The sequence below is a fragment of the Pezoporus flaviventris genome, unplaced genomic scaffold (genome assembly GCF_033815535.1).
Source record: "Pezoporus flaviventris isolate CSIRO_AGI_PZ_B2104156 unplaced genomic scaffold, CSIRO_AGI_Pfla_v1 ptg000041l, whole genome shotgun sequence".
NCBI classification, from domain to species: Eukaryota; Metazoa; Chordata; class Aves; order Psittaciformes; family Psittacidae; genus Pezoporus; species Pezoporus flaviventris.
Window position 1 is genome coordinate 14,476,013 of NW_026892589.1, and position 21,390 is coordinate 14,497,402.

The 21,390-nt window shown below is 59.5% G+C and overlaps 3 protein-coding genes across 5 annotated transcripts in view; all 3 read right to left on the bottom strand.

Moving 5' to 3' along the window:
• Positions 1-21,390, bottom strand: part of HPS4 (HPS4 biogenesis of lysosomal organelles complex 3 subunit 2) — a 233,425-nt gene that overhangs the window by 21,910 nt on the left and 190,125 nt on the right. The gene's annotated exons all lie outside the window — the stretch shown is intronic.
• TPST2 (tyrosylprotein sulfotransferase 2) lies at positions 175-16,171 on the bottom strand. 3 transcript variants are annotated; one of them, XM_061466528.1, is made up of 6 exons: positions 7,918-7,985; positions 4,037-4,943; positions 3,154-3,352; positions 2,198-2,248; positions 1,464-1,512; positions 175-607 (listed from the first exon to the last, which is right to left on the bottom strand). In XM_061466528.1, the coding sequence occupies exons 2-5, from the start codon at positions 4,870-4,872 to the stop codon at positions 1,483-1,485; spliced, it is 1,116 nt and encodes a 371-aa protein (XP_061322512.1). In that variant the 5' UTR covers positions 4,873-4,943; positions 7,918-7,985; the 3' UTR covers positions 175-607; positions 1,464-1,482. The 3 variants fall into 3 exon arrangements, with proteins under 3 accessions (XP_061322512.1, XP_061322513.1, XP_061322511.1); XM_061466529.1 differs by lacking the exon at positions 175-607 and adding an exon at positions 16,150-16,171 and having other exon boundaries at positions 1,229-1,512; XM_061466527.1 differs by lacking the exon at positions 175-607 and adding an exon at positions 14,991-15,128 and having other exon boundaries at positions 1,229-1,512.
• Positions 16,477-20,517, bottom strand: CRYBB1 (crystallin beta B1). The gene is made up of 6 exons (XM_061466530.1): positions 20,097-20,517; positions 19,374-19,533; positions 18,675-18,793; positions 17,173-17,305; positions 16,939-17,081; positions 16,477-16,808 (listed from the first exon to the last, which is right to left on the bottom strand). Exons 1-6 carry the CDS (start codon positions 20,216-20,218, stop codon positions 16,628-16,630), a joined length of 858 nt encoding a protein of 285 aa, XP_061322514.1. The 5' UTR covers positions 20,219-20,517; the 3' UTR covers positions 16,477-16,627.

Here is a 21,390-nt window from a genome sequence, read left to right on the forward strand (position 1 = left end):
ACAGCACCGGACCCGCACCGCCGGCGGAAATGAACCGGCACCGCCCGGAAGCCGCGCCCACAACGACAGAGCGGGAGGGAGCGGCCGCGCTCCTCTGTGGCTCGGCAGGCGCCCCCCAGCGGATGGGAGGTGTGTGTGATGCCGCAGAGCTCGGGAAACGTTATTACAACACCGTTATTAAACAACACTTTAATGGTGGACAACGGGGCAAGGAGGCGGGGATGGGCTCATATATTAACTCTGCAATAGCCTCTGTAAGGGACAGTGAAGGGCTGGGGGGGCACTCGCACGACAAAAGCTCCATGAGGGCACCCAACGGCTCCACGGGGGGCCCCGGTGCCATCACAGAGCCACGAGCAGAGAACACAGTACAGACACCAAGTGTGACTACACGAGTCCTCCGGGCACGGCAAACAGACCCTTCCCGACGCACATCCCGGGGCCTGACGTGCGGAACGCTCGGGCTTTGCAAATAAATGCAACCACGTTCCCATAGAGCAGTCATTTTGGCAATAGTATTAGCAAGCAATATGCTTGGATATCCGATTTCCACTGGTGCCATCGCAAACTCTTCTTTGTTGGGCAACAAAAGGCCATTTGCAGCATTCTGGAAGAGAGAAAGAACAGCCTCAGGAGCAGGATCCACTCACGGGTGCCACTGAAGGGTTTTAAAGCAGCCATGATACAGAAAATGACAAGAAATAAACCATGTCCCAGCACCTGGATGATGGGTACCCAGCTCCTACTCTCACTCAATGCTTCTGATCTTGCTTTTTTAGCACAATACATTCCTTTTACATAGAAACTAGTTTTTAAGGGGTCATTTGTAATAAGAACCGTGGAATGGTTTGAGTTGGAAGCAACCTTAAAGCTCATCCAGCTCCAATTGTGCACCGGCAGGGACCCCTTCCACTAGAGCAGCTTGCTCCAAGCCCCTGTGTCCAACGTGGCCTTGAGCACTGCCACAAAGAGAAGAGAGATCTCACGTTTCAGCACAGTGGTTTGCTGCAAGGGAGATGGAAAATCATCCAACGCATCAATGGCTGCGTCTGCAGCACAACCCCGGGCTGGCAGCTTTGGTTTCCAAGCCGACAGCACATGTGGCTGCTTTTAGCTCCCCTTCCCCAGGCTCACAGCACGTCCCAGGAGGCAGCGGGGAGCGGATCAGCTCAGCTCTGCCTTTCCACATGCCGTGTCAAGGCTCCCCGCAGGGACTCCAGGAATGACCCTCCCGAGCGCTGACTGTGCCTTTGCTGAAGTAATCCCGTTTCCAGCGCTCGGAAAAGGCTTTCTGACAAAGAACCTCCCATAGCAGCACTGTTCTGAGGAGCTAAAGCCAGTGTGAAGGAGGTCACGGGTGGAACGCGTGTGCCTGGAGCAGCCTGGCTAATCCATAGCACAGGAACTGCACAAGCAGGACCGCAGGAGTTCGCCCCATCCCAAACTAAAGCACAAGGTCTTACCTGGAAATCATTAATGTCCTTAGTGAGAGGATGATGTGTTCTGAGTCACCTGCAACAGCCCGCAAACACGAGGGTCAGCTTTTAGCCACCGGCTGCACCTTAACCCATCCCCACTGTGCTCCCAGCAGCAAGACAAGGAACGTTCAGGGCCCAGAAAGCAGCACGAGGGCAGGGAAGCAGCAGCCTCTGCCTTCACTGCTGGACTGCTCTGCACTACACAGTGGTTCTTAGCTGTCTTCAAGCACTGCTCTCTCAGTAGGGAGCCCCACAGTGTGCATTTGACCCCCGAACACCATCACCCCAGGACAAGAAGACCTACCTATAACCTGTAAATCAGACAAGCCACCCTTCCCCACGCAGGCACGACCCACAGCAACAATTAAGAGTTGTGGAACAAAGAGCAAGGTAGAAAAGTGTCTTAAAGAGAATGAGGAGCACAAGATCCCGACGGGTGAACACAGAAACCCACAGCATCAAACCACACACACAAGCAGCCCAGGAGGAGGTGGCAGAGATGAATGAGCAGGGCCTGAGGACCACAGGACACACAGGACATCAACAGCCACAGCATGGAGGGTGAGAGCAGCAAGGACAGCCCCATCATCCCCATGGACGGAGGGAAGAGCAGGAACAGTGCCTGCGGCTGCTGCAAGCCCACAAATGCCTGTAAGAGGGAGCAAGGGACCAGGCCCCCAGGATTAACCAAACCTCCAAGGGCCAGGAGATGCTCTTACCTGCGGATGACCTTTCAGATTGGCTGGCGTTTTATAATCCCCCTTTAGAACCTATGGAAAAGAGAACATTGGCGTGACCCTCCCGGGGCAGTGGCTCTACCAGCATCAGCAAGTGCACCTCATGAACTGTGTCCCATGTCCCAGTGTGCCTGAACCTGCTGAAATACCCTGATGGGTGTTTGTCCTGCAGGGGGCAAAAGCAGAAGGTTTCCCTTGACCCGACTGTGAGCAAAGACAGGGAGCAGCATCCTGCGGGGGCAGGGAACTGACACAAGCAATTCCCTGTTTCCTCCCTTAGCCTGCAGGGGGAGAGTTTTTTGGTCTTTACCATTGTGCCGGTTCTCCCAATTCACCCTGAGTAGTACGGAAAGCTCCACGTCAGTGACCCAAAGAGCTCACCCAAATTACAAGCACTGTCATGGGGCTGCAAAGCCCGGCCTCAGAGAGGAACCTGCTCCACCCCAAAGCACTAGAACCCCCTGTGCTCCGTTCCTGCTGTCCGTGGCTCTGCAGCTTCTTCCTTCCAGCTCTGCTCCAGGACCATGAGTCAGCTCCCACAAAAACGGCTGCTTTTGCCCAGATGCTCCACGCGCCTCCGCTCGCCCTCCTCACGGGAGCAGGCAGCGGCTGGTGAGCTGCGGGCCACAGCACAGCCCGTGGCTGCCCCTGCGCCGGAGCGGGCGCAGCGCCTGCAGCTGCACCCCGGATAACATCATCCAGCCGGCAACTCCCCGGCCTGGGCTGGAGCAGGGAGGGACAGAGGTCAGTACCGGCCACAACACAAGAAACCACCCCCAGCACCAAAGCACAGGGAGCAGCAGCAGCCGGAGCCGCGCCAGACTCCAATGGTTCCAACATCATCCCACTGAAGCCGCTTCTTCCCTGCTCTTTGCTGACAGGTCAGCAGCCCCTTTGGCTCCAGAGGGCCCTGGGGTGCACAGCCCCCCGACACTCACTCTGTGCGTGTTGTTGACAACCAAGGGGTCGGGGTGGCCGTAGTTGGGGGGGTTGGCGTAGGGGTCGTAGCCGAGCCTGGCCAGCATGGGTGCGATGTGGGCCATGTCCTGCAGCACATCCCCTGGGATGTGCCCGATCCACTTGGATAAGGCCTCCATGTTCACCGGCTTGATGACCTGGTCTGTTGATCTCTCTATCCTGGGGGAAACAATAAAGCAATAAAACAAGATGCTAAGGTTGGATTTCACACACAGGCTGGGATCAGACACAACAGCCCTTGGCTGAGTTCACCAGTGCCCCACAGGCTGGGTCCCCTGTACGGGGGGGTCATCCCACACTGGGCTTGGGGTGTGAAAGAGGAGTAGAAAGCAGCAGAAGACAAGCACCCTGAGCCAGCCAGCGAGGAGGGAGGGCTGGGGTGTGCCTCTGCAGAGCAGGTATTGCTTTTACCCTGCAATACCAGCACCAAAGCTGGCAAGCTCTGCTGCTCACCCCTGAAAGCTCTTCATAAGCAGCAAAACTAATTGCTCTAAGAAGGTATTTGTGGAAGGGTGGAGAAAAGAGGCATTAAAGAGCTCGTGTTTCAGAGCAAGCAGTTCCTGTCAAATTAGAGACTAAAAACTCTGTGCTGCCAAGCTGGATTAATAAAATGGTCACCTGCTCCTGAAAGCTGCTCTGGTGGGTACAACAGACTGCTAGCACTAAACCCCTTTCCTCAGGAACACAAAACCTTGCGCAGTAAAACTGGACGTGCTGCCCCTTCAGCCCCTGGAAACCATGCCCAAACACAAGCAAAGCCCCTTTGCCCTCAGTTTTAGCCTTAACCTGCTCTGTGTAAGAGAATGCTGCTTGAAAAGCGGAGGCAGGAGCCGAGACACCCACTTGGACAGCGACACCCCGCCAGGCTTCCCGATGAGCTCCTCGTGGTGCAGCACCGTGTCGCTCCAGGAGATGTCCAGGAACTTCATGATGGTGTGCATGGACTGCTCGGGGTGCAGCACCAGCTGCTCATAGTAGACAGGCAGGCAGCGGGAGCGCCCGATCTCCAGGCACTGCGAGTACATCACCTCGATGGCTTTGTTCCACTTGGTCAGGCAGTCCCGGTAGCTGTTGAGGTCGAAGCCCGCGATGGTCACCTTCCGTGTGATCATGGAGTGGACGGAAGCGCGGCCGTCTCGAACCATCAGGAGGAATTTGGAATTGGGGAACAGCCTGGACAGGTACACAGAGGACTTCAGCGTGAAGGGGTCCTTGTTGCACAGATACCGCGCCGGCTCGCCGTGCTTGGCGATCACCTCCAGGATGAAGGCCTGCATGGCAGCGTCCAGGACCTGGTCCGTCACCCCCGCCTCGTCCAGGCGCATCTTCTCCCGCCCCGACTTGGACCACGCCTGCCGCATGGCCAGCACGCGCGGGATGATGCGGGTCTCCTCGCCGCAGCGCACCTCGGGGTGCGCGTCCAGCATGGCCCTCATCAGCGTCGTGCCGCTGCGCGGGACCCCACCGATGAATATCAGCGGCATCTCCTTGCTGTACCGGTACTCGACGTGGTTGGAGTCCATCATGACCAGCTCCTCGCTCTCCGGTCTCATCAGCCTGTGCCTCCGCTCGCTCAGGACCTGCTGGCACTCCAGGACCTGCTGGCCGAGGTGCAGAGTCACCATCAGGGCGACCACCGAGCCCAGCACCAGCAGCACCCTCCTCATGGTGACCCGCATCCTCTTCTGCTTGCACAGGCTGGTGACCACGCTTCAGCTCTCAGCTAGCGAGTGCTCATCCCAGCAGGCATCTGCAAGAGAAACAGTGTGGTCAGAGGAGCAGGATCTGAGCCCAGCCCCTACGGCACCTCAGCATCCAGCCCGGCTCCTCTGGGATGCTGACACCATCCCAGGCTTTCATCACCTCTTCCACTTATCAGCAAGTTCCAGGCTAGGTGCCTTCTGAAGGAGTAATTAAAGTCTGTCTCGGAGCACACCCAAAGAGATTATTTCTGGACAGTCTGTGTACCCAGAAACACGGGTCTGCTGCTGCAGCAAAGCCATGGAGGGGCCGTGCAGCCAGGCAGTCCTCACAAGAAAACTCTTTACAGAGAGCCCGTTCCATCCTAGATGAAGCCCCAACCCTCCCTGCAGCTCTCCTGCCTTCCCAAGCCGAGCTCAGCACCGTCTTCTCACCTCTCTCAGCATCCCCCCCCCTCCCTGTGCTTTCTTCAGTGTCAGCGTGCTCTCCCAGGGGAGCGGAAAGCCGAAATAAGAGCAAACCAAGAGCACCTCATGCAAGTTTCAAGTGTCTGAGTCAGGAGAAGCACTCCCCCATTAGCACGACACGCTGCGAGAAACCCAAGCATGCGAGCACAACGCGGAGCCAGCGCTGAGCCCTTCCCCCGGACACTGACCTTACACGGAGCCCTGCAAGACCTCATGTGGCACCGGGAGCCTTTGTTCTGTGCCTCGCTGCGCTGCGCACGAGGAAGCCGCGGCTCCTCAAGCCGCTGCCCCAGGCCCCCCGCCAGCGCTGGCACCGGCCCCCGCTCCGCCTGTGCCGCAGGTTTTGCAATCCTGCCCTGGGCTCCCCATGGATTCAAGCTCTTTGTGACCCTGTGGCCGGGGCGGGCGCTGAGCGGAGCCCAGGAACGGGGCGTCCGTGCCCTTTCTTTTGCTGACAGGCCAAAAACTGCTTCAAAAGCGGCTTCTCCTCCTCTCAACTCCCTCCATGAAAGAGCACATTTAGCAGCGATGGGGTGACGGCCCTCTGGGGCAGGGAGCAGGCAGGAGAGCCAGCACCCCCCCAGCCCCGGCCCTACCTGCCAGCACAGGCAGCCCAGAACCATGCAGGTGCCCCAGGACTCGCTCCATCCCCTTCCAGCCCTGACATCCTGCTCCATCTACCCAGAGGGGGAAAACGCCAGCTCCCCACCATCACCTGCTCTGTGCTACCCACGTCTGCTCATACCATCCATCACCATGACTCAGGTAATGGGCCTCTGCCCACCCAGGTACATGCTTTCCCATCCCAGCAGCAAAGGAACAGCATCACCAAAGTGATTTCTGTGGCTCTTTAGCAGCACTGTGAACATCCTGTTAAACAGGATGCCGAGGGCTTGGGTAACATACTGAGGTTAAACACTCCCAAGCACATGCCCATATATAACATAAAAGACAAAATGTCAAGGGCTGGTCCATCTGGTCCATGCTGGTCAGGTTGGATGGGGCTTGGAGCAAGCTGCTCTAGTGGAAGGTGTCCCTGCCCGTGACAGGGGTTGGAGCTGGATGAGTTTAAGGTCCCTTCCAGCCCAAACCAGGCTGGGATTCTGTGATTTGTTTAGATGTAAATCAGAGGGAACAACAAACAGCTCTGGCAGCACCAAGCACAGAGTCAGATCCATTCAAAAGACAAGCACTGCTCTGCTCCTCCCCACTGTCTTCATCTGTTTCAGTCATGGAAGTTTACTGAAACCTTCACCCTAAAAACAACTGCAAATGCTGCAAGACCCATTCCAATGCCCAAGACTCATTCCAGTCCATGTTGCGGGGGCAGTCGGGATGTAAGGCCAACTGGAACAGTTACAGTCAAGGAGCCCAAGCCAGGCTGCCTCGCAGGGAAGCTCTGCAGTTCAAAAGGGAGGCTGGGAGCACAGAAGTGCTCTGTTCTCTGCACGCTTCCAGGGAGCCTTTCCCACCAAGATGCTCCCAGCAGCCACGGGAGGGAACAAAGGGACCCACTCATTTTGCTGTGCGAGGCAGGAGGCTGGATGGGAGCCGGTGGTACCAGCTCTGCGCCTACCAGCACAAAGCAGCGTGTCCCTGGGGATCATCCTGCCCACCGGGGAGCCACAGCTCCCCCCATGGACGGGCCATGCCCACAGCATGGATGGGAAGCTCTGGCTCTACTGTGGGACAGCAGGAAGGCAGAGAGGATGCTGCTGACGTTGGGGAGCAGACCTTCACCCTCCTGCCGTGCTCCAGCCTCTCCCCATTGCTGCAGCACACACTGCTCCTGCTGCACAACAGCCCTGCTCTGCCTCCAGCACAGCAGCCGTGGGCACTGGGATGGCTGAAGAAAAGCAAACCCCCCCAGTGGGATCACTCAGGTCTACCTGAGCAGGCTGAACAAGCATCCACGTGTGTGTGTCCACGACAGTGCTCAGCACGGTCTGCAGAGCAACCACCAACAATCCCAATTATTTCCAACCCTTTTGTGCAATTCCCCACTAAGAATTCCCCAGAGTTTATGGGTCCCATTACTCTGTGAGGAGAGGGATGACCAATTGCCTCCACAGCAGATACTCTGGTGGAAAACAGCACGGCACAATGAAGTGGCACAGCTGTCTGATCAGATGACACTGTGGTCCTTCAGAAGCCCCAGCTGCATCTGAGAGCCCTCCGCTCCCGCAGGAATTAGAGAGCTCTTGGGGCTTCATCATGGCAGGAAAACCAGTGCAGCTGGTGATGGGGAGCAGAAATCACAGCACAGCAGCCAACTGAGTGCAGCAGGGAAAGGCGGGTATGGGAGCAGGGAGCATGGGGAAGATGGAGCCAGTGGGGAAGTGACAAACGAGCACATAAGAGGTCTGACAGGCACAAAGTCTTCCTCGTTTCACATGCGGATGGGACACGAGTACAAACACAGCTTCAACCCTGTCTTGTCAGCTTGCAAAGGTGATGCAGTATTACCAGGGCAGCAGTGGTGGGGTGGCAGAAATATTCCTGCAACCAGCATCACAGGGAAACCAGCTCTGGGATGGACCCTCCAAACACACTTACCTCTCCCCAGTAAGTCCATTTTGCTCTAGCCAAGCTTCATGCTGAAACACCGGTGGCCACGAAAATACCTAATGGGGAAGAAAAGGCACAATGTTGATTTATCACACACATCTGTGTGTGCTGGTGGGTGATGTTCTCCTGCCCAGCACCTTCCCCTCCTGCCCACAGCCCCGCTCTGAGCACAGGGGAAGGGTGATCCCAGCTCATGGTCAGCGCCGGGACCTAGACACAGCACGGGCATGTCTTCAGCTTGGCACTGGCACTGCTTCACCACGGCAGCATTCACAGGGTTAAGGCAAAAGATGGCATGGAGGGAAGTGGGAAAGTGGCTGCTCCTTTAGGAAGTGAAGCCTCCTGGAAGGGAGCAGCCTCAGGACAGCAGGAGCATCTGGGATGTTCAAAGCCCGGGGGACAACAGTCCGGACATGGCACGTTTCCATCATATACAAGTGACCGGCGCAAGAGCCGGTCCCAGAGGAAGCCGCTCCAGCCTCGCCTGCTGCAGCTTCGGTCCGAGTGCTGGAACTGGGCAAAAGTCAGACTATGAAGAGAGTGCCAGAGCAGTGACAGCACGAGGACATGGGGCCCAGAGGACCCTCCAGGAAGGGCGGGTCACAGGGATGCCAACCTCAGCACTCAGAGCTGCCAGGACCTCCCTGGCTCCAGCCCAAGGAGCAGAGCTCTCTCCAGCCTCACCACCCGCTGAGGACCCCCAGAGCACGCAGACCCCTCCAGCAGGGAACACTGGACTGGATGCCAGCTTTCCCACAAGGACACGATGTCTGCACCCACAGGGACTGCACCCATGCTGGGATGAAGCAGGAGGGCTGGCACCCTGCTCCCAGTGCGTGCGTGGGACCACAGGCTTGCCATGGGGCTGCTGCGGCTGGGCCCTTCCCACAGTCAGCTCCCCCTGCATGCACGACAGCGTCCCGGCCTTGGAGGTTGTTTTGGAGAACATTTCAAGCACGGACACTAATTGTTATTCCAGACACCCACGTCTCCTCCCCCCCTGCCCGCCTGCCATTGAACACCACAAGGCCACTTCAGCACTAACTGGAAACCAGAGGGAAACTCCACCCAGCACGGACTTCACCGGAGCTTATCCCCAGCGCACGCATCGCCCTCCTTCCCTGCAAGGCTTCCCGCTCGACACCATCCTGGCCTCCATCCGCCATGGGACTCCAGTCCCGGACAAGGCTGCAGGTCTGCAGAGCAGCAGCTGCATCCCCGGTTACGCTTCACCAGCACCGCAGTGATCTGGGGCGGTTTCACAGCCCAGCCCCGGACACGCTGCTCCGGAAACAGCTCCAGCCCTCGCCCGTGCACAGACACAAACACACGCTTGCAGACTTCCTGCCTGGCTGTGCAGTGCGCCATCAACTGCAGTGTGCAGTGTGCTATTGACTGCAGTGTGCAGTGCACCATCAACTGCAGTGTGCAGTGTGCTATTGACTGCAGTGCACCATCAACTGCAGTGTGCAGTGCACCATCAACTGCAGTGTGCAGCGCGCCATCAACTGCAGTGTGCAGTGCGCCATCACCTGCAGTGTGCAGTGCACCATCACCTGCAGTGTGCAGTGCGCCATCATCTGCAGTGCACCATCACCTGCAGTGTGCAGTGCGCCATCAACTGCAGTGTGCCATCACCAGCAGTGTGCAGTATGCCACTGCCTGCAGAGTGCAGTATGCCATTGACTGCAGTATGCCATCACTTGCAGTGTGCCATCACCTGCAGCGTGCCATTGACTGCAGTGTGCAGTATGCCATCACCTGCAGCGTGCAGTGTGCCATCACCTGCAGTGTGCCATTGACTGCAGTACGCCATCACCTGCAGTGTGCAGCATGCCATTGCCTGCAGTGTGCAGTGTGCCATCGACTGCAGTGTGCAGTGTGCTATTGACTGCAGTACGCCATCACCTGCAGCGTGAAGTGTGCCATCGACTGCAGTACACCATCACCTGCAGCGTGCCATCGCCTGTAGCTCCGTAGCCACCAGCAGCCAGCACAAACCCACTGCTGCCTCCAGCTCCTCCTTCACCTGTGGCTGTGCTGGGAGCAGCCCCATGTCAGCGGAGCCGGGGACCATCTGCAGGGATGAAGCAACATCTCGAGTCTGTTGTGTTCGAGCAGCGAAGTGTCACAACCAACCAACAAAACTGGTTTCCACACGAAGCTCCAGATGATCAAATAAAAAGCCTTTTTCATTAAACCCTTCCCAGAAATGACTGCTGTTAACTGCAACTTCCCCAGAAGACGTAGGAGTGGCCTGGAAAACTTGAGCTCAAATCATCGGTGCTTCATAAAAGCATGAGGAACTGCAGATGTCTCTGTGGTGGGACAGCAGCAGAAGCTGTGGTCAGCAAGAAATAACCCAACAGATCTAGGCTCACATCTCTGCAAATCAGCAAAATCCAACGACTCAAGTGATGGTCTCCAGCTCATCCACACAATGAACACAGCTCGCCTGAGGGTGCCCAGAGGCGCTGTCACCTCCGAGGGCAGCAGCTGCTCTTCTCCTGGCCTCTCCCGGCAGCATCTTCTGATGTGCCTTTCAAAGCCCCAATGCCTCTAAGCAGGACAGAGCTGCTCATGTCCCGAGGAGGCAGGAGCAAACTGGAGAGGGGTCAAATGAGCCCTCAGGGAGGAAAACCGGGAAGAGCTGGCAGGGCCCAAGGAGCAGGAAGGGAATAGCTGCTGGTACACAGCCGCTCGGGGTGTTTCTCCATCCCAGTTTCAGAGCAGCTGGAGCAAAAGCAGACCAACACGTGTTAAAACACTCACCAGGAAACGGATGAGCATCCTGGGAAGCAGCGAGCACAGCACAAACACCCATCTCTGCGACACCAGCCCTGGTGCACAACCCACAGCTCCTTGTTCATCCCCAGCATAAGGATGGATCCCAGCAGGGAGCAGGGTCCGACCCTCCCCACGGTTTGCTGCCACCCCAAGCAATGCTGCAGCACTCAGGAGCTCTGTGCAAACCTAGGCTGCAAGGGAGCGACAGCCCCAGGCTGTGAGAAGAACCCACTCCTGTGTGTGTGAGATTGGCTGCTGGATGGCACCTACAGCGCCCGGAAGGAAGAAGCTGCTCTCAGCCCACCAAGGGGTGAGAACAGCAACATCAGGAGCAGAACAGCTTCTGCTTCTGAAGAGAAAGGTGCTCCAGCTTTGATAAAGCCGAACTGCAGGCCACAAATCCCGGTGCTTCCAAGGATGGTGAGACCCTGGAACACACTGCCCAGAGGAGCTGTGGCTGCCCCATCCCTGGCAGTGCTCAAGGCCAGGTTGGACACAGGGCTTGGAGCAAGCTGCTCCAGTGGAAGGGGTCCCTGCCCGTGGCAGGGGGTGGAGCTGGAGGAGCTTTAAGGTCACTTCCAACACAAACCAGGCTGGGACTCTGGGACTCCCACAGCCCAGAGGCCACTGGTGAGGGTCTTCCACTAAAGACCATTTTTCTCCCAAAGCACAATGGAGGGATATATGGAATTTATTCTTTCTGCTGAGTACCTACAAAACCAACCGGCAGAATCTGATGCCCTGAGGACTGCAGCTTCAAACACCAGCTTTCGGGCAAGGATGAGGTGGAATCCCTGAGCCACACAGCGCGTTCCCATCGCAGCACCCCGGCACAGCACCCCGGGAGAGCTGGCCAGGGGCACACACAGCGCGCCAGCCCGCTTTAACGGCTCTAAATCACATCAACAGACATTTCACAGCACAAATCTCCTGTCTGTTTATCGCCTCGGGGCTGTTATGATTAGAAAAACATTTTATTATCTGCTTAATGCTACAGTATTCCTGAAACAATAAAAATCCCACCAATTTACAGCATCTTCTCCACCCCCCTCTCATTCCAAGCACAGCAATGGCATTTTATCGTCCGGCGATGGAAACCACAGCATTCCCAATGCCAACCTCTCTGTAGGGCAACTGCTTTTGTCTCAAACTGGCTTATTAATTATGAAATGCCTGAAGTGAAAGCTGCTGGCAGGAGACAGTGATGGAGGCACCCACTGTACCCACCGCATGCTGCAAAGCTCTGGTAAAGCCAGGAGGGAAGGGGCTCACCATGTACCCCCCTGGATCGAGGACAGGGTTGGGAGGTGCAGCAGTGTGAGGGGATACAGGCAGGGAACGGAGAATCCCCCCACACTGCTCTGTACCCCAAGGGATGGGTACCACAGCTTGGGGGGTGTCTGTGACCCCAATAATGGAGGGGATCGGCGCAGTCTCCGCTGTCCCACAGGGGACAGGAGCTCAGTGCTTCAGGGTCACCTCAGCCTTTTCATCAACCCACAGCTCCAGCTCACAGCTTCAGCTCTTGTTAATTACTCTGCATCGCTGCCTCTGGGGATGAAGGCGCCTGCAGCCTCCGGGTTCATTCACCACGCTCAGTGCAGACAACTCTTCCCTCTCAAAACCAAACAAAGGTTCCCCGTGTGAATGTGGGTGGTCAGAGCCCGACAAGCAACAGGGAGAAAGAGAAGAGGAACTGCTAGAAAAAAACAAGTATCTTCAAAAGCAATATTTTCCCAATCCACACGCCAAACCCTGAGCCTCAACAAGCTCCATTCTTGCACGCACAAAACCGGGATTTGCAAATAAAAAATTGTTTCTGCAAGAGAAACCCCAAAACCTCAAATTTGCTTAAGAAACAAAATCAAAGTATTTTATTTCCCCATGCAGCAGCACCAGCCATCCTCGGCGCTGCAGGCACTGCCTGAGGAGAGGGTGATGTGATACCCTCGTGCAGCTCCATTGCCTGCATCCCTGCTCCCATGGCTCCTGGTTGGCGAGTACATGGTCCTGAGCATGGGCCAGCCTCAGGATCTCCACCACGGCTCAGCACATCAGCTGCCACAAGAGCAGGCACTTGGTGTTTTCCCAAAGCCAGTCATTTTGGGGAGGGCACAGCGCGCTGCCCAGCACCGACTTCAACAACAGTGGATACGTGGCTGCCTGCTCGATACGGTGCAAAGCCCACGCGCGGGCGCAGCCCCAGAGAGGACACGCAAGCCCTGGTGAAGCCACGGATGGCAGAACAGGAACCGGGTCCTTCCGAGACGCGCTGCTCTGAAACACAGATTACCCTGCCCAGCACATCCGAGTGCTTCACGGCTCAGTTCCTGTCTGCAGAGCCCAGCTGCGAGCTCTGCTGCCGCTTACATCTGCAAGCGCTGGGCCACCGAGGGCTGCCTCTGCATGCAGCCCTTGCTCTGCCACAGGACCCAGCACAGAGCAGGAACGAGAGCACTGGAAAACGCCAGCTGCTTCCCCCTGCCCCACTGCAGCAGCCCCGGAGCCAGAAACCCAGTGGTCATTCCTCCACGGAGCAGCACCTCGGGTGTGGATTCCCCGTCTGGGTTTGGGCTCGCTCAGCAGGGAATGCACGATGGAACCAGCCACTTGCTTCACTTCCGAGCACCGCGCATTGAGCAAGCTCTGCTGCGGGTGCTGGCGCTCGTCTGCAGACCCCGCGGGGATCTCCTGCATGCTGCATGGCACCTATGGGCAGTGCTGCAGCCATGCTCCTGCCTGCACCCGCACGGTGGGACCAGTGCAGAAGGATGGGGATGGAAGAGAGGAAAAAGAAGCTTCATTCACTGTTAGATAGCATGGAGGCAGACAAGGATTTGGGAAACCTGCACCGACTAAAGGCTTCAAAATGGTACAAAACAAAGCAGGCAGATGACAACACAGCCTCACACTTGCTGCTGCACTCAGAGGGCTGTGAAATCCAAAGTGGAACATGCTCTGCTGAGGCTTCCTTACGCTTCACAGATTCACCAGGAGATGCTTCTGTGCGGCACAAATAAGACCAACGGCCAAGTGGTTGTTTTCTCCCTCCAAAACATCCTCAAGAGTCGCTGCGTTTCACGGCGTTCCAGCCATCCCGCACATCCCTCCGAGGCTCAGCTCGGCCCATCTGCAACACAAACTGCTTTTGGAAGGATCTTCTTAAAATAGCACAGAAATTGCCAATACCATTTGTAAAACCTACAGGCAGAGGAGGCAGTGGCACCATCCTGGCGAACCCCATCCTGGAGAGACCCCATGGCAGCTCCTGCCTCTGCACCCCAGCCTGGGACATCACACCAGTGCGGAGGGTGCGATTCCACCCGTATCCCCCTGCAGCAGTGCCCCTAATGTGGCTGCAGCACCGGCTCCAGGTGAGGTGGGAAGGACCTGCACGGCTCAGCCACCGCTGCAGGACACGGTGCTGCTCACCCTGAGCCAAGGGCCTCAGGCTGGCTGCAGCACGGTGGAGGCTGCCCCAGCTCAGCTGACACACCATCAGATGTTGAGGGATGGACCTGGCTCTCATGGCTGGGCCCAGCAGTGATGCCCTGTGTTCCGGAGCAGCCAGCCACTGCTTCCCTATGGAACAGTGCTGCCCAAACACCCGCACAGGCACAGAACCGACCCACAGAGCACAGGAGGCTCAGTGCCCCCCGCACCAACAGCACCCTGCAGGCAGCACAGCCCATCTGCTCCTGCCGGGTGCCACATGCACAGGCTGCAGCCGGGCAGCACCACAAACCCACACCGAGGACACATCCGAACCTGCGCTGGCTCTCACCAGGCTCCCCACGTGCGCGCTGCAGTGTTCCCAGAAAAGCAACATCAAATTTGGAACCCTGTTAGCACAAATCACTTCAATCCCTCCACTCGCCCTCGCTTGGCTCCTGAGCGTGAGCATGGCCCAGCTGTGCGGAGGGGAAGATGCATGAGGGGGTTTCAAGCTGTGAGGTGTGCTCTGGACGGAGTCCACACATGCAAACAAACACAGCGAGGGACGGAACAAAGCCTCACGCGATGCAAACCATGTCCTTCCCGTGGAAGGCTGCAGCCCAGCCTGTGCTGCCGGCAGCGGCAGGGATGGTGATGCTGGCCATGAGTCCTTGAGCGTGCTGCAGGCACAGCATGGATCTCATATCCCCACCACGCAGCACCAGGGCACGGCAGGGACAGCATCAGCGCTTTGGGTGGGCTGAGGCACTGACACGGCCACACAGGAACCCTGCCGAGGGACACAGGCTGCAGACCCCAGCAGAAGCTGCTGCACAAACCTGCCGGGCTACAAGTTGAGGCTGATGCTGAATGAGACCCACAGGAGCAGTCGCTCACCCAGTGCTCACTTGCCCAGGAGGCCTGGAGGGACGCACAGACAGTCCCAGCCCGTGGGTGCCTCCCAATGGGCAATGTGCCTGAGCCCGCTCCCGCATCTCTGTCCCATAGGGCAATACACGGGTGCTGGGGCTGGGCTCCCAAAGGGGCGCAGGGGACACAGACGGTGAGGGGAGCACACCAGAAGGCAGGAGTGAGGGGGAAAAGCAGGTACGTGGAGCACCCAGCACTGAGCACACTGCCCTGCATGCTGTGCACGCTGAGCTACACTCCCCATGCTCTGCACTGCACTGCACGCATCCTGCACTGCACTGAGCACCCTGCACTGCATGCTGTGCACGCTGAGCTACACTCCCCATGCTGTGCACTGCACTGCACGCATCCTGCACCGCACTGAGCACACTGCCCTGCATGCTGTGCACGCTGAGCTACACTCCCCATGCTCTGCACTGCACTGCACGCATCCTGCACCGCACTGAGCACCCTGCACTGCATGCTGTGCACGCTGAGCTACACTCCCCATGCTGTGCACTGCACTGCACGCATCCTGCACCGCACTGAGCACCCTGCCCTGCATGCTGTGCACGCTGAGCTACACTCCCCATGCTGTGCACTGCACTGCACGCATCCTGCACCGCACTGAGCACCCTGCCCTGCATGCTGTGCACGCTGAGCTACACTCCCCATGCTCTGCACGCATCCTGCACCGCACTGAGCACCCTGCACTGCCCCGCGCGCTGCACAGCACGCACCCCGCACCGGGCACCCTGCACGGTGCCGCACGATGGCACCAAGCGCCCTGCGCGGCCCCACACACCCCCCCCGTGCGGCGCGGCACGAGCCCCGCACCGGGCACCCCGCACCGACCGCTCAGCACCGCGCCCCGCTCGCCGCTGCCACCCCCCCCCCCCCAGCGCCGCGCACCCACCGAGCTCCGGGCTCCCGGCGCCCGCACCGCCCGCTGCTGAGCGCCGCTCCCGGCCGCCCCTGTCACCTGCGCGCGGCGGGAGCCAGCGGCGGAGCTGCCCGAGCCGTTCCCCGCCGTGCCCGTGCCCGTGCCCGTGCCCGTGCCCCCCCCCCCCCCGCTCCACTCACCGGGACCGGGACCGGGGCCGCCGCCGGCCCGGAGCGGCGCGAGACGCGGCGACGTCACGCGCACGGCGGGCCGGGATCCCCGCGCATGCGCCCCGCCGCCGGCCACCGGGAGCGCGCGCCGGGGCGCGGAGCCGCGGCCGGTAACGGGGCGGGAGCGCGGGAAGGAGGAGCCGGTGCGCGCGGAGCCGGGCTCCAATGGAGCGCAGTCACCGCGGGTGGGTGAGCGGTAACCGCCGGCAGCCCCGGTGCGCACCGGCACCACCCCCGCGATCCCGCCCGTCCCGTGCGTGCTCCCCGCCTGGCAGCCCGGTCCCACCGGGAGCAGGGCCCCCCCCCCCCCCGTGTGTCACCGACCGCGGCAGCTCGAGTCTTCTGGGGTTTTTAATTGCCTCACAAGGTCAGGTACGTCCCGGGAATGCGCCATGGGCAGGGAAGGAAGGTGCCGCGCCGGAGCCCGGCCGTGCCCGCGGCTCCCGGGGCCCGCTCAGTCGGAGGGCACATCGGGGGTGACAAAGGTGCCCTTCTGGTCCCACTGCATGTCCCGGATGCGGCGGATGGACTGGATCTGCGGCTGGAAGGCCGACCACTCGTTCCAGTGTCGGAAGTCTCCGGTCTCAAACAGGTACTGGTAGCCCCGATAGCCGGGGTACTGGTACCCGACCCAGCTGCAGGGAGAGCACACGGGGCAGCCCTGAGCCCCTGCTGCCACCCCGCTGATGGCTCCACCACCAAAGGCTGCTCGGGATCAGAGACAGGAGCACGGGGGGGCGGCGGTGCTGGCCAGAGCCCACTTACGTTCCACTGGGCACCTGCACGCTGCCCACGCGGTCGCAGAAGCCGTAAGCCCAGAGGCTGGGCACGTCGTCCTCCTGGATCTCCATCTTGTTGCCCTTGAAGTCAGCAGACTCGTACAGGGAGATTTTGTGGTCCTCGGCCTCCTGCGGAAGGCAAGAAGCAGGCGCTGGGTCGTGCAGTGTGGTGCGGGTCCTGGCCAGACCCCCTGGGTGCTTCTGCTCCCACCCCACTCACCATTTTGATGGGGCGCATGGACATGAAGCAGTCGCTCCGGTAGCTGCTGGACCAGGTGTCCCAGCGAGGGTATTCTCCCTTCTCCAGGATGAACATCTCCCCGCGCATGTTGGCCTGCTCGTAGGCCACCCATCTGGGGACATGGGGAGGACAAGACCGTGGGTCAGGTGCACCAGCAGCTCTGCTCCTGCTTAGCCTGTGGGGTGCCAGACCCGGGCTCCCAGCGCCCAGAGAGACTGCGGGTGTTGGGACTGGTCCCACCGTCCTGCTTCCTCCTTTATGGCAGGTGCAGAGCTGGCAGCACTGAGCAGTCAGGCTCTCACTGGTGCACACATGCAAGGCCTGCAGCAGCCACCAGCATGCCCATGGTGCTGGCCTTGCTCATCCCAGGAAGCTGCTGTGAGCCCCGCACGCTGCTCACCACGGACTGGTCCTTGCGTTATCACTTTGCTTTCCCTGTTGCCCCAGGGAGCCCAGGCCAGGGCTGCCCAGGCTGTGCAATCCTGGCACGCTTGCGTGCTTGGCTGCAGCGCCGCAGCCAGCTCTGGCACTCATCCTGTTCCCAGTGTGCGGTCGCCAGGGGCTTGTTCCTCTGCAATGTCACCTCTTCAGCAGTGCCACGACGTGCTGCTGTGCTGTGAAGGTCACGAACACAGGGCTCCGAAAGCCGTGGCACCAGAACAGCCCCACGTCCCCCTTGGACGGGGTTGTACCTGTTCTGCAGGCACCAACACGTATTTTCCTAATGGCAGGAGCCATGCTCGGGTGCCACAGGCAGCACAACCACACACTGACTTCTGAGGCTCAGCTTGGTTGAGTCTGCTTTTCTTTCCCTAAGTAAATCTGTGGGCGCAGTCTCACCACTGATTCTCAAGGACACTCCGAGGACCCCAGTGACACACAAGTGCTCTGTTCCACCCTTTCCATACCGAGTGCTGCTGCCTGCCCCTCACACCCAAGCTCCTTCAGGGCTGCTCCAACCCTCTGTTTCAAGAAGAGTTGGATGGTTTGGCTTCTCAATAAAGAACTTGTTACTGGTGCTACTTGGTGTCATTCAAGGTGGTCACAGGTCACCCTGCCCAGTGTGTGAGGGCAAGCTGTGTCCCGTGCATCCTTCTCACAGCACTGGCTGCCCTGCCACCGCTGTGCTGCCTTCCCAGGCACGGTGCTTCCCTGGCCATGGCCACCAGCCTGGTCCAAGGCACCCGCATCATTTCACCCTGGCTTCTTTAAAATCTGCAGTCACATTTCATGGTCAGTTTGAGGTAGCAGATCTAAGGGACGCTTGTCCTTGGCCTCTGCCTTTCACTCCAGTGCCCTTTGCTTTGCAAATGGCCTTGGCATCCTCCCCCTGCCCATGCCACCTAGCACCCCCCAAAGGAGACCCGAAGGAAATGCCCCCACACATCGCGCTGTGCATGGGGCTGCTCCCCAGGACCACGTCTCCACCTCCCCAGGGCATCCCCATGGCCATGGTGCCCCCCATGGCCAGGGTCACTCACGGTCCAGAGGTGACGATGACGCTGCGCACCCGGTCGAAGCCGCGGTCCGCCAGGTTCATGCACTCGGTGGTGAACTCCATCTGCCTGCCCTGGAAGTTCTCCTGCTCGAAGACGATGATCTGGGGCAGAGGGGAAGGGTTGGATGGGGACAGGCAGGGCAGGGCAGGGCAGTGCTGCGTGTCCCTGCATGGACCCTGCCCACATCAGCCCCGGCCGCACTGGGAAGGAGCTGCTTCTCCAGGAGCTGCATCTGTCCCATGGCCTTTGCTGCCTGGCATTTGCAATGTCACCAGAGCCCTTGCATTGCTCGTCCCCAGCCCTGCTGCAGCACCTTGGTGACACGCTGCCCTGGCATCACCCTGGTGGTTTGATGCTGGCCCTGTCACTCATAGCCTCCTTCCCCAGCATCTGGAGCAGCTCTGGGCCCCTGCATGGAGGGAGGTGACCAGAGGCACCCCTAATGTTAGACCTGGGGGGAGCATTTCCAAAGCCTGTGGTCCTCAATGAGCCATCCCAGCCAAGAGCTACCCAGAGCATCCCTCCTGCAGCAGCCCCGCAAGCTGCTCCCCTCCTGCTCTCGGAGCAGGATCCTTCCTGCCGGGACACCAGAGATCTCCTTCTGCCCAAGTACCCCAAAGATGCTGCCACCACCCCTCACCCCCAGCCGTGTCCCCGCGCGTGGGGAGCAGCAGGGCTTACCCTGAAGGGTTCTGTGGAGGGCTCCTCACCCTTGCTGTTAGCGATGGGAGCAGGGTCGAGGGATGGAGCTGGCACAGGAGCCACCTTCTCCTTCTCCTCCGCAGCCTGGCCGGGAGCAGCGGGTTTTGTGGTCTCAGACATCGCGGTGTTGGGCTCAAGTCTGCGACAGGGAGGGCACCAGGCAGAGGTGCCAGCAGCAGGTTAGAGGGGAGGCAGGGATGTGGGCACCCACCACCCTGCCCTCGGGTCTGTCACATTGGGATGGGGGGCTCAGCAATGGGGTGGGAACTGGGGCAAGGACAGGAGCTGCTGGGGGGCTCTTCTGCAGGCCCAGGCAGTGGCCCTGCCTTCGTCTGGAGGATGTTGGGAGGTGCTGGGTGTCCACACTCTCCTCATGCCCTGAGCATGGTCCCACCGCTGCAGGGATGCCCAGGACCAGCTGGTCTCTGCCCTCAATGGCCAGGCTGGGCGCTGGTACCATCCTAAACAGGAGGTGTCAGGGACCCTGACAGGGACACGGGGGGTAGGAAGGTGGGACAGGGTTGCTGAGCCCCCCAGTAGTCACCCAGTAGCAGGCGGGGGTCAGCAGTGGCGCTGGGATAGGGAAGGGCAGTGGGATGCTGAGCTCGGGATGCTCCCAAGCGTGATGACCACGGCTGAGCCCCTGCCTTTCCCTCTCCCCGCCTCGGGTCCGGCTGCAGCCCGGTGACTGTGTCCTCTTACCTGGGCAGCTGCTGGTTCTTGTTGGAGTGAGCGGGCTGTGTTTTGGGGCGCAGCGAGGCCCCCACTTTATAGCCTGGCAAGGGCAGACCCCGGGCGGGCGCACAAAGGAACTGCCAGCTCATCAGTGTCTGCGCGCCCGCCCAGTCATCACATCCTGCAAAGCGCTGGGCGAGCTGGAAGCCTCTCCCCGGCCCCGTGCCCAGTCGCTGAACCCAGCACTTTCCTTTGTGCCCGTGGCACAACAGAAGACCTGACCCTGCCACTTTGTGCCTCACGTGTGGCCGCCCCGACAGGGCATATATAGCCCCGGAGCAGCCCGGCACGCCGCCCTCCCTGCCCGCTGCACACACATGGGCACGCAGCTCTGGTGCTGCTGCAGCCGGGAGGGTGCATCAGCCCCGTGCCTGTGTGGTGCCCGCTCTGACAGCCACACTCTGCCTGTCTCTCCCCTCCCAATGCTGGATGTCTCACTCTGAACATCGCCCCGTACCCACAGACGGCCGATGCGCTGCCCTGGAGATGCCAGGACGCAACTGAAGTGCTTTGAGACGCTTCGAGAGTTGGTTTGGGTTTTTTCCCAAATGATGTGTAATTGAAGCTGACACTTTCCAAACCATCCCCATCCCTCAAAGCGGTGTTCTCTGTGGAGGATGCTCCCTGACGTGGATGTTGGCTGGGTTTAGCCCATTTCATTCTCTCCCATCCCCAGTTCTGCCATCACTGAACTGTGTGGTACCAAACCCCGGGCAGGTGTCGGTGCCTTGATGCTGTCACAGTGGCAGAAGGGCCATGGGGTGTCTGGCTGGGGACACACTGAGCACTGTCCCTGCAGGAGCACATCTCCTGCACCCCACAGCAGGGAACTCCTCGGGGGGACCTTGCCCCAGCTCCCAGTGAGCCTCCAGCCGCTGCTCTCCCTGTTTGCTGCTGTGATCCTGTGCATTGGGTAAATACCCACATGCTTGTTTCCTCCCGGTCCATTCCAATACCCGCAGCCTCCCTCAGCACCAGCACTCAGGCTGCCTCTTCACCACTGGCAGCAGCAAAATACCCAGGTCTGCGTATCCAGAAAGCTCCGAGCCCTCAGTTTTGCCATCATCTTTCACTCCCCTCAAGTGCCAACCACCAGGATCCCACTGCACCCCCTGAGCCATTCTCCAGGATCCTGGACCAAAAGCTTTCACTGATCCCTTCTACCTTCCCCGCTGAGCATCCCTGCCCTGGGCTTTGGAAAGCCTTTGCACCATCCCATCCTGCATCGTTCCCTCGCTGCCCTGTCCCACCCTGGCACAGA